Source organism: Cuculus canorus, chromosome 1 (assembly GCF_017976375.1).
Source record: "Cuculus canorus isolate bCucCan1 chromosome 1, bCucCan1.pri, whole genome shotgun sequence".
Lineage (NCBI taxonomy): Eukaryota > Metazoa > Chordata > Aves > Cuculiformes > Cuculidae > Cuculus > Cuculus canorus.
The window spans coordinates 206,637,918-206,650,631 of NC_071401.1; the positions used below are offsets into that span (position 1 = coordinate 206,637,918).

The 12,714-nt window shown below is 47.6% G+C and overlaps 1 protein-coding gene across 1 annotated transcript in view; it reads left to right on the plus strand.

The window, feature by feature from the left end:
• EXOC4 (exocyst complex component 4) overlaps positions 1-3,186 on the plus strand; it is a 479,192-nt gene extending 476,006 nt beyond the window's left edge. Inside the window, exon 18 of the mRNA XM_054084687.1 lies at positions 1,820-3,186. Within this exon, the coding sequence (XP_053940662.1) occupies positions 1,820-2,057 (238 nt within the window). The 3' untranslated portion in view covers positions 2,058-3,186. The remainder of the gene's footprint in view (positions 1-1,819) is intronic.
• Positions 3,187-12,714: the final 9,528 nt, after the last annotated feature.

The window sequence follows — 12,714 nt, forward strand, 5'->3', positions numbered from 1 at the left end:
TGATTCTATGATTCTAAACCCACAGCCAAGGTTTGTTGCCTGATGTATGCGAGAACCTTCCCGTTATCCCTGACCTGGAAGGATCTGCCCAGGAATGGGAACCCTTCCTGCCTTAAGAAGCTCTTGAAAGCCTTATATTTTCACAGCTCCCTCTAGACAGGATGTTTTGTCTTTGTGATATCTGGACCACAGGGCCTGAAAGCAGATCTCACCCCTTGGTAGAGAAGGGGAAACTGAGGCACGGAGCACAGCTATGTGAATGCGAAAGGCCGTGCCAGGAATACAACGAAATGCTGTGTAAGGAGCACAATCGTCCTGATTCCCCTCCTGTTTTGTGACCTGTAGGTGGTGATTTCCAAGAGCCACATGCTCTTCTTTAGGTATCAGACCTTAATCAGTTTGTGCTATAAAAGAAGGAGGGGGAAGAAAATAATAGAATCACTAGGTTGGAAAAGACCTTCGAGATCATCAAATCCAACGATACTTGTCCTCTACTAAACCAGATCCCTAAGCATTTCATCCACCAGTATTTTAAACACCTCTAGGGCTGAGGACTCCACCACCTTCCTGGGCAGCCTCTGCCAGAGCTTGATAATCCTTTCAGTGAAGGAATTTTTCCTGAGGTCCAGTCTGAACCTCCGCTGGTGCAACTTGAGGCCATTTCCTCTCGTCCCAGCACCTGTCACTTGGGAGAAGAGACCAACACCCACCTCACTACAGTGTCCTTTCAGGGAGTTGTAGACAGTGATAAGGTCTCCCCTCAACTTCCTTTTCTCCAGGCTAAACAACTCCAGGTCCCTCAGCCGCTCCTCATAACCCTTGTTCTCCAGCCCCTTTGCCACCTCCATTCCCCTTCTCTGGACACACTCCAGCTCCTCAACATCCTTCTTGGAGTGAGGAGCCCAGGATTCGAGGCGTGGCCTCCACCAATGTCAGTCCAGGGACACAATCACTTCCCTGCTCCTGCTGGCCACAGTCTTTCTCATACAGGCCAAGATGCTATTTGCCTTCTTGTCCACCTGGCCACAAAATGTCCCAAAGGGCCCCAGCAGCTCTCACTGGTTTTCCCTCTTCCACCTGGGCTGTGGAGTGAGGGCAAATCAAGCAGTCCCTCATCCAGTCCCAGCTCATTTATTCTGCAGTGGAAGTGGTTGGATTGGCAGCTGTCAGAACTGCCCCACTGCTTCCCTGGGCCGTGAGACATTTTCTCATTCGGGAAGTACTTGCTTAAATTCCCTTCCTTGAAAATCCATTCTTTCACTAATGCCATTTTATTTTAATTGAAAGCAGTCTGCACTGCAGCCTCTCTGTTATGCCTTCTCTTCAGATGATCTTGTACTTACTAAAAAAGGCTCCTCAGCTCCTGGCTCAAGTTTTATTTTGCATTATTTAATACTTTTCCTCTTAAACGGTGTGTCTCAGTACCACTGGAGATCTTTGGAGTTTGGGGCTCGAAGCTCTTCCTGTGCTCCGTATTAGAATCTCACTGTTAAAGGACTTCATTAGGGACAAAAAACTCCACTTCCTCTAACCCTGTGATTCTCCTCTCCTCTCCTCTCCTCTCCTCTCCTCTCCTCTCCTCTCCTCTCCTCTCCTCTCCTCTCCTCTCCTCTCCTCTCCTCTCCTCTCCTCTCCTCTCCTCTCCTCTCCTCTCCTCTCCTCTCCTCTCTCTCTCCTCTCCTCTCGTCTCCTGGTGGCGCTTGGTGGTGTTGGGCTGACGGTTGGGCTTCATGATCTTAGAGGTCTCTTCCAACCTTAATGATTCCATGATCAAGTATCACTGTTCACCGGAGGGCTTTTTTGTTTGCTTGCTTTTCAGGCAGTATTATGAGATGCTCTACAACACAGCAGACGAGCTTTTAAACCTCGTGGTGGATCAAGGGGTGAAGTACACGGAGCTGGAATACATCTATGCCCTGAACTTACTGCACCGGAGCCAAACGGGTGTGGGAGACCAAACCACCCAGAACATGAGGTTGCAACGGCTGAAAGAGATCATTTGTGAGCAAGCTGCTATCAAACAGGCCACCAAGGACAAGAAAATCACCACCGTGTAATCGGTTCTGTCGCTTATTTTAACTGAGTGGTGGAGGCTGTCAGGTCATGGGTCAAGCCTCTGCATTTCTCTTATATTCAAAAGCAAAAGTGCATATTATCCGGGTGGCGTTGTATTAGTGAGAAGGGAAATGCCATGAGAGGTTTGGGTTTGGGGTTGTTTGAGGGTGGGGGGTTGATGTGTAGTCATGTTATGCTTTCTTAACATGTTCTCCCAAGAGTGGTTGCACAGCAGGAACAGGAATCCTGGTGGAGATCAGAGTGGGATATTTGGCTTTGCTCTGTTGCTACTGCTTTGCCTCAAGGCGTAAGGCAAGCTGCTTTCTAGTGGGGCAGGTGAAGATTTCACCCTGGGTTAAGTCAGAGTCTTCAGTGGAAGTTCAGACCACACTGAAGAGCACCAGGACAGTCGCGCGCAAACCTGTTGGTCACACATGAGATCCTGATGAGTTTGAAGCTATTCCAATATCTTTGCTGTGTGGAGCCAGTTGCAGCTCTGCCAATCCTATTCTCCAGGACAATTGTAGATGCATTAAGTTTTCTGCTGCTTCCACTGCACAGAGATCTAGTTGCTTATTCCTTTGGGTAGTGATAAGGCAATTCTCGTAGTAGGAGGTAACACGGGACCATTTGTTTTCACTTCTCCGTTTTCATTATCACGGAGCCATATGGCATCAGTTTTTACTGCAATGGATGATGGTGGATGTAGGAGAAAATTGCCAATATAAGGTAATAGCGAAACTTAATTCTCTTTTTCTGAATATATCTTTTGAGTCTCCTCAGCTCAAAAGATATTTTGTTATCATCATTTGATGCACTGGAAGGACACACAGGCTTATGTAGCTCAGCACTGATGATCGGCAAGGGCAGGGGGAGGGTAGATCCCAGCTCTGCAGTCTGTGACACACTCAGGTCACCGTTTTTGCTCTTCTTTGACCATATAAAGCCACTTGGTAAAAGATTTCTTATTCACTGAGGCTGGGGAGTTCATACCATCCCTCCAGACTTGTATTTGTCCATTAGATTGCCAACCCAGCTGAGTTTCACACCCTGAGGTAGGTTCCCTCAGAGCTGTGTAAGTGCTTGTATGTTTGTCTTGAAACCACAAAATTAAAGGATGCTTAAAGATTCCTGAAAGGCTTTCCCACTTTGCGTGTTTCTTCTAAGAACTGTTTCTTTTGTGGCATTTAAAAGATTCTCTTCCAGGTCTGAATTTCTATGGTGTCCTCCAAAGTCACATCAGTTTGGAAGTGGTCTTCTGAATCATTTTTGCCAGCAAGTCCAGGGAGGTGATTCTGCCCCTGTACTCGGCACTGGTGAGACCACACCTCGAATCCTGGGTTCAGTTCTGGGCCCCTCACTACAAGAAGGATATTGAGGCTCTGGAGCGTGTCCAGAGAACAGCAACGAAGCTGGTGAGGGGGCTGGAGAACAAATCTTATGAGGAGCGGCTGAGGGACCCAGGGTTGTTTAGGCTTGACAAAAGGAGGCTGAGGGGAGACCTTGTTGCTCTCTACAACTACCTGAAAGGAGGTTCTAGAGAGGTCAGTGCTGGGCTCTTCTCCCAAGTGACAGGTGATAGGACAAGGGGGAATGGCCTCAAGCTGCACCAGGGGAGGTTCAGGCTGGATATCAGAAAAAACGTTTTCACAGAAGGGGTCATCGGGCACTGGCAGAGGCTGCCCAAGGGCGGTGGTTGAGTCCCCATCCTGGAGGTATTTAGAAGACAGGTAGACAAGGTGCTCAGGGTCATGGTTTAGTGGTAGATAGGAATGGTTGGACTCAATGATCCAAGAGATCTTTTCCAACCTGGTGGTTCTATAATTCCATAATTCTATGATTCAGTCTGATCGCCAGCTACCACAGGTCAACCGGGCAATAATCGTCGCAACCTCCATGTTAAAAGCAGAACCCAGTAATTCCGGTTGTTAGGAATCTTCTTCTGGTTTTTATTCTCATTTTATTCATGAACCCATTTTTTCTTACTTTGGTATTAGCCAGTAACTACAAGAGTTCCTTCCTTTCCCTGATGGATTAGCATGAGTGACAGTGAAGAACATCATCATGGTAGCACACATGGTGGTCCAGGGGTCTTTCTGGGGTAACTCATGAGATCTGTATTCACCTGCTCAACCACCACGATGTGCTGCAGCATAGATATAGGAAATCAGGCTATTCCATATCCAGACTTTAAAGAAAGGCAAAGCGGCTGCTTGGTCCATATAGTTGCCACACCAGAAGGACGGGATGTCATCCAGAGGGACTTGGACAAGCTCGAGAAGTGGGCCTGTGAGAACCTTATAAGGTTCAACAAGGCCAAGTGTACAGTGCTATACCTGGGTCGGGGCAATCTCCAATTTCAGTACAGGATGGGGGGTGATGTGATTGAGAACAGCCCTGAGAAGGACTTGGGGTGCCCAGGAAAGCTGGAGGTGTTCAAGGCCAGGTTGGATGGGCCTTGGGCAGCCTGATCTAGTGGGATGTGTCCCTGCCCATGGCAGGGGAGGTGGAACTAGGTGATCTTTAGGTCCCTTCCAATCCTAACTATTCTATGACTCTATGTAAGAGAGGTTTCAGACCCTTTGAGGTAGAGAAGTGATTTGTGAGGAGCTCTGAATTCAGACTGGGCTCCTGTGGCCTAAGGTCAGACTATTTTTTATTAATCTTTACTTGCTTAATAATCTGAGTCTCTATCTTGTCTTCACATGGCTGATCTCGAGCTTTGCAGTCCACGTTTTCCACCTGCCAAGCAGCTGTGCTGATGGGTGCTGTGACAGATTGCGTGAAGCCAGGCACATTTCAAACTTGGAATATGTTTTCCTCTAAAGCAGAGTATCTAAACAACTCTGCACCTCACATTGTCCATCACGCCACCACAGGATGTCAATACAAAGCCCTCATCCATGCCTGAGGAGGGTGAAGACATTTGCTGGATTTAATGGTACAAGAACACCATGGCATGACCATGGAGAGAAGAGGCAGGGACTCTCCTAGAACCTGGTGTAGAAGAAAGAAAAGGTTTTGCAGTGGAGGTAATTACAGTATATAATTACCTTACAGCTCTCTCCTGAAGTGTTCAGACTCTCAAAACCTTCACAAGTGAAGTTAATATTCTCTCTGTGTTTTGAAGTGGTCTCACAAAGGGCACAAAGGGAGTGAGGGTTGCCAGACAGCACAGAGAAAGGCACAAAAATACTCTGTGCAGGCTGCCTTGTTGCCTCGCAAGAAGATGCTGCCAGAAAGTCCTCATCAGCCTTATCAAATCCTCACTGAATACTTTTTCCTGGAAAGAATCATAAACTCATAGAATCATAGAATGGTTTGGGTTGGAAGGGACCTTAAAGATCATCCTGTCCCAACCCCCTTGCCATGGGCAGGGACACCTCCCACTGGATCAGGCTGATCAAAGCCTCATCCAGCCTAGCCTTGAACACCTCCAGGGATGGGGCAGCCACAACTTCCTTGGGCAACCTGTGCCAGTTCTTCACCACCCTCACAGGAAAACATTTCTTCCTAATATCTAATGTAAATCTCCCTTCTTTCAGCTTAAAACCGTTCCCCCTCATCTTATCCCTGCACCCCCTGATAAAGAGCCACTCTCCAGCTTTCCTTTAGCCCCTTTCAGTACTGGAAGGCTGCTATAAGGTCCCCCCAGAGCCTTCTCTTCTAAACAATCCTAGATGTCTCCAGATAGCTCAAGTTTAGGCAGTGTACTTGGGGTTTTGTGTGCATGGGTTGGTGTTTGTTGTAAATCCTCTCGCTAATGGGATCGAGTAAATCCCTTGTGTGCTTCTTGGTGTTTGTTATAAATCCTCTTGCTAACAGGGGATCGAGTGGGTGGGGGAGATCTTTTGGGAACATCTAAGCTGTTATGTGGACAAAGTCAAGCCGTTATGTTTCATAGCAAATAATTACTCAGACAACTCACTGGCTTGCCCACTCACAATGTCCACAAACTCACATAAGCACCCATCTGAGCCACAGTTGGGAGGCCAACCTCAAAGGTGTTTGGAAGAAGCGAGTGGTACTGACACACAAGTGCCTTCTAAGTAGGAGTTTGGAAAGTCCTTCAAGAGCATGTTGTCGCACCAGACATATATGTAACCCTCTACTCTTCATCTCCTTAGACCAGCCACCACCCTCTCAGGTATGGCCCAAGTCACACAGGTTCTTGGTGATGCTCATGTATGCTCAAGGTCTTATGCAGACTTGGCAGGCTATGGTTGTCCTGAGTTTATCAGTTCTTACAGATCCAACGGAAGCACAACTCTCCTGAGGGGATCACAGAGTCATAAAATGGCTTGGGTTGGAAGGGACCTTTACAGATTGTTACAGATTTAGTCCAACCCTCCTGCAGAAGCAGGGACTTCTTTAACTTGATCAGGTTGCTTAGCGCTCCATCCAAACTCACCTTGACTGTTTCCAGGGATGAGGCCTCCACTACCTCCCTGGGTAACCTGTGCCAGAATTTCACAACCCTCGTAGTAAAATACTTCTTTCTTATATCCAGTCTAAACCTCCCCTCCCTTAGTTTAAAACCAGGATCAGCCCATGGGACGCTTTCCAAAACTACCTTGCAAGTATATGTTTTTCCATTCTTCAGTGTGTTGTTCTCCAATAAGAAGGTCTCCATCCCAACCTGTGGAATGCAGTCCAACAGATGTTCCAAAGGGAACAAACTACATGAGGGTGTCAGACCCAGGAACATCCTTCATCTTAGATCTGAGCTATGCATGTTGAGATTTATGATTCACTGGCACAGGTTGCCCAGGGACATTGTGGCTGCCCCATCCCTGGAGGTGTTCAAGGTCATGTTGGGTGGGGCCTTGAGCAGCCTAGTCCAGTGGGAGGTGTCCCTGCCCATGGCAGGGGAGTTGGAACTGGACGGTCTTTCATGTCCCTTCCAACCTAAACCATTCTATGATTCTGTGATTCAAACCATTCTACCCTACAACCCAATCTTCAGTCTAGTGCCTTCTTACAAAACCACAGACAACTTCTCCAGTTCCGTTCTCTGCACCGGCTCTGCCTGCAGTGGGTTTGCTTTCCTGGACATGACCCTGTAGGACACAACAGTTTATAGACAAGGCATAGAGATTTTGGGTTGTGATGCTACATGAAATGCTATCAGCTCTGCCAGCTCTTCGAGAATAATCGTTAGATGGATGTGGCTCTTTGGTTCTTAAAGAGACAAGGAAATACTCCTTCAGCCCACAAAATGAAATGTTTTCATGGGGGCTGTAAAAGTTCATGAGGGTTTCACAATTTCCTCTTTACAGCCTCGTAATCTTTACTGGGTTTTAATTATCACACTATTTTGAAGCTTATGCCAGACACAAGGGGAGAAGTGGAAGGTAAAGCAAATTGCTCTGGTTCTTTTCACAGTTGTGTCTCTATCACCAGCTTGTCCTCTTGCAAGTCCCTCCTCCCTCTTGACATCCTCTTGATTAAGGATGATATAAACCTGCCTGTCTGACAGCTAAATGTACACATATAGAATCATAGAATAGTTCGGGATGGAAGGGACCTTAAAGATCATCCAGTTCCAACCCCCTACCATGGGCAAGGACACTTCCCACTAGATCAGGCTGCCCAAGGCCCCATCCAACCTGGCCTTGAACACCTCCAGGGATGGGGCAGCCACAACTTCCCTGAGCAACCTGGGTCGGTGCCTCACCACCCTCATTGTGAAGAAATTCTTCCTTATATCAAGTCTAACTCTGCCCCTCTCCAGTTTATACCCATTGCCCCTCCTCCTGTCACTACAAGCCTTTGTAAACAGTCCCCCCCCCCAGCTTTCCCGTAGCCTTTTCAGGTACTGGAAGGTCACTATAAGATCTCCTCGGAGCCTTCTCTTCTCCAGGCTGAACAAGCCCAACTCTCTCAGCCTGTCCTCATATGGAGGTGCTCCAGCCCTCTGAATCTTCATGGCCTTCTCTGGACCCGTTCCAACAGCTCCATATCCTTCTTATGTTGAGGATTCCAAAACTTGTTGAGGATTCCAGAACTATGTATGTGCACACACACGCACATAGATAGGAAGACAGACAGATAAATAGGCAGACAGATAAACAGATAAAGCCCCCCAGGGATATTGTGCATCACCCTAACCTCATAATCTGCCATACATGTGATGAGTGCAGCCATTCAGAGACAGCGCTGGCTGGAAAGGTTTGTTGAGAAGTCGTTCCACTGAGACTCTCTTGTTTTGCCTTTATCGGTTGCATTTTTATTGTATTAGCATGAGTCATAATTGCAAATTTCTTTTTGAATGTGGTAGATGGCAATAAAAGGGAGGGCAATCAGACAGGGAGCCGAGGAAAGCTGCCAAGAGGAAATTAGCATTGCAGTAATGTTGATTCTGTTGCTCTTAGACACATGGGGAGTTTTTTTAGGGGGTGAAAGGGAGTCATTTTTACTGAGCTCAGACATGGAGAAGTCGCACAAATATCTGCGCATCAATTCACAGTCCTGGGGGTTAATTCTCTTAGTGGACACATACTACGATACACAAGCCCATCCATCACTGCAGACCTTGGCCACAAATCTGACTGTGCTCCAATTTCAGGAATTTATTACCCAAGGATTCGTCCTAGCGTGCTTTAAATGTCCAGTGACCCACATGAATTCTATCACAGTAACAAGCTGAGCCTCAGGCGAGGCTGGATGTCCACCACTGTGTCCGTGCGTAGCGGTGAATGTTCTGCCCTGAAGACTTTGCACTCCAAACAAGCGTGATGGATGATAAACTTGAAAGGAAACTGAGACGCGGGGAAGTCAAATGTTGCTCTCCAGGCCATGGTCCCTGGTGTACAGGCCCTGCTTTCTCATTACTGGGCAAAGCTGTCTTGTCGATCCAAGCTGGAGCTGCCTGTGCCCTGCAGTTCATGTTTTAGCTTTTTGTATCGAATAGGGAGCGTGCTCAGAAATGAGGCATTTTATTTTATTTTCTCTTCCTTCCTTTGCTGATTGGATTTAACAACTGAGACAGGAAAAAAAAAATGAGGTAGCTGAGGCCAGCATATAATCATTAAATTTGCTTTTGGATGACCTGTGTGAAATTCATCAGGAGCAATTTATTGAGAAGTTCATTGCATCGGTGTTCATTATTTACTCTGTTAGGCTTAGGCACAGTGGCAATCAGTGAAGAAAATTGGACTGTTAGGGCATTGGACTTCGGTGTTTGTAATTTCCTTTACCGAGTTGCAGCATGAAATGTATTTGGCAAAGACAAATCACTCCCTCCACTGCTACAGCTCAGTGTGCTCATCCGGAGGCACCCAGCCATCAGCGTGGATTTGACAACTGGAGAGCTGAAAGGAGATGTGGGGAAAAGAGAGAGAGAGGGAGCAGCCTGGATCTCAACCCTCAGCACTTCCGAAGGTCTGCAGTGACTTTAATGAACATCACGGTTATTTTTCATGCCTCTGCCACTCAGCTGAGGCAAAGCTACTGCTCGCACTCCTGGTGAAGTCCCCTCTCCATCACTGGACTCTGACAAGCACAAGACCAGGCTGAGCAGTATGCGACTAAAATCCACAGCAAGACTGGTGGAGAATCCTGCTTAGGGGAGGGTTGGGTTCGATATAAGGAAAAGGTTCTTCACCCAGAGGGTGGTGGAGCACTGGAACACCTCCCCAGGGAAGCAGTCACAGCGCCAAGCCTGACAATATTCCCAAAGCATTTGGCCAACGCCGTCAGCCACAAGGTGTGAATATTGGGGCTATTCTATGCAGGGACAGGAGTTGGACTCGATGATTCATGTGGGTCCCTTCCAACTCAGGACATTATATGATTCTATGAGGACCGGGGATACTTACATCATACTGATTGCATTTTCCTGGTTATCAAGGGAAAGATGGAAGGGGACCAGGCCTAGAGAAGAAATACATCTCCATCTCCCTTCCTCAATAGCTGTGTTCTTTGCTGGCCCCTTATCATGACAAGCAGCAATACACGACACTAGAGTGGCTTCATGGCTCTGAATACAGTCAACTCCACCAGCTCTGTAATAACCAGACATCAGTTCTCTCAAGGTATCAAAAGTGCTTCTCAGCAGGACAGGCTGTTGGAGTCTTTGTCCCTCCATGCTAAGGGACAGTCTTCAAGGCATCATCAATCACCCACAGTGCCTTGTTTGCCCCCAAGCTGGTGGCACATCCCACCACCACCAGTAAGGGAAAGAGCAGAGCAGAGTTTCTGGGATATGAGGACCTGAGGGCTGACAGAGTGTGGGACTGAAGTAAGGGAATTCTCATCTCCAGGGTTGGGACAGATGTTAGGCATGGGGCATCTGCTGCTGCCTCAACCCCATGAGAAGTCCCCAGAAGGCTCAAGACTGTCAGAAAGACAGGGAGCTTATTGGACAGACCTGGGCTTCCCCAAGCCCCTCTGATCCCTGAACCAAGAATTTTAAGACCATGACAAGGACAGGCTGAGAGAGTTGGGATTGTTCAGCCTCCAGAAGAAAAGGCTCTGGGGAGACCTTATAGCAGCCTTCCAGTACTGAAAGGGGGCTACAGGAAAGCTGGGGAATGGCTCCTTATCAGGGAGTGCAGGGATAGGACAAGGGGGAAATGATTTTAAGCTGAAAGAGGAGAGATTTCAATGACATATTAGGAAGAAATGTTTTCCTGTGAGGGTGGTGAGACACTGGCCCAGGTTGCCCAGAGAAGTCATGGCTGCTCCATCCCTGGAGGTGTTCAAGGCCAGGTTGGATGGCACCTTGATCAGCCTGGTCCAGTGGGAGGTGTCCCTGCCCATGGCAGCGGGGTTGGAACTGGATGGGCTTTAAGATCCCTTCCATCCCAATCCGTTCTCCGATTTTAGGATTACTTTGCTCATGCAGGGTGCTAGCAGCTGACCCCACATGGGGCCCTCTCCAAATTCAAAGCAGCCAGCTCTGATGTGACCCACATAGACACACATACATGCAATTCCCCAGTGGAAAAGCTCAGGAAGGCACAGCAAGAAACACTAAAGGATCAAGTGGAAATGAGTGAACCCAAGCCACTGGCTGCAGGGAATTGATTTAGGGAGGTAACCCGTGCTACCAGCAGGCTGAATATCAATAACACAGGCACAGGAATAAGCTGAAGGGAAGACGTCAAATAGACTCACACTTCTGCCCCATCACCATGAAAACTGGGACCTGTAAAGCTGAGTTCGGCATAGTTTGAACAGTGTGGAAGTTGTCTGTTTTATACCTTGCTTCTCTTCCTGCTCAGGAGCACCAAAGCAGCACTTCAGGTTTCCCCTTCCTCCCTACATCCAGCTGAGTCCTTTTATTGCTTGGTGAATTGCTTGCTTCTCGGTGAATCACCGAGTGAATTTGCATAGGACTTAAGCAAGTGCAAAGAGCCATCAGGGTGCAAGGGCTGCCTATAAATCTGCTTTGCATGTGGCAGGTATTTGGGAGCTGATTGTTTTTATAATTGAATAGTAAATCAATGTATTTAAGCCCAGCATTTTCTGTTAACGCTTCGGAGTATGAAATGCTCCCTCTGTCAATAGTGGGAAGGTTTTATTAGGATAATAACTACTGATTTAGAGCTTCAGTTCTGGTTTTGGGGTTTTTTTCTATTGCTTACTTCAGTGTTTGCTGTTCCAGAGCCAGGAGAATTTGGGGAACATTTCACACCACAGCAAAGCACTATTGTAAATGTGACATCAAGATTGAATGTCTGGGGAAACCTCTCTCACCCTTTGTTCCACAGCAGCCCTTTCAGCAATGAGGGAACAGCAGATTAATGAGTTTTCCTTCATTAGCACAGCTGAAGTCACTTCTCACCTGTCTAAACTACTCCATCCCTTTTAATCTTTCAGCTTGAGAAGATGAGCACAGTGAGGGGTCTTTGAGAAATGTTTTGGCGGCTGAATCTACTTCAAACCACTGATCTTCACTGGGCCAGGCTGGCCGTGATGTGAGTTGCCCCTTCTCCTACCCTCCCGGCTACCAGCCAGCTATTCTCCTTCCACTGCTCGAACGTTTGCCGTGAAGATTTATCTCTCCTTGATGCATCCAGAAATGTCCCTCCTCGCATGAAGAGCAGGAAGGTGTCAGATGAGGCTGTGAATAACTGAGCCCACATACTGAGCTGTTTCTCATTAATCACTCAGAAGAGAAGCCCAGGCGTTTAGGGGAACTGTAAAAGTCCCTCATCTGCATGATTAGCTCTTTCCCAGCTGATTACACAAGAAGGACACTCTTTGAACATCTCCTGTGTTATTAATGCTTCCTTAAACGTGAGAAGATTACCCCAAAAGCTCTGGGCAGCCAGAGGGAACCCCTTGTGCCATCCTCCCTCCTCCTTTTACTGGATCAAGAGAGTCCACATTATTGAATGCAGAGAGGTTGGATGGGAGGACACGGAGACACCCATGGATACGCAGCCACTATTTCCCACAGAGAGGTCACCTCTGCCATGTAGAGGACACGGAGGTGGGAAAGGTTGAATAAGAGTGGTCTGGGCACAGAGATGACAACATGGGACTGAAGAGACTGCCGTACAGATAGTTGGTCAAATATGGAGACAGATAGTGACATGGGATCTGGTAGATCCTCTGCAGCAATGGTGGCAGATGGTCCCTCCCCTTCATAGATCCAGCCAGTTTAATATCCCATTAATATCCCATTGTGGGCAGAGTTGCTACTCAGGT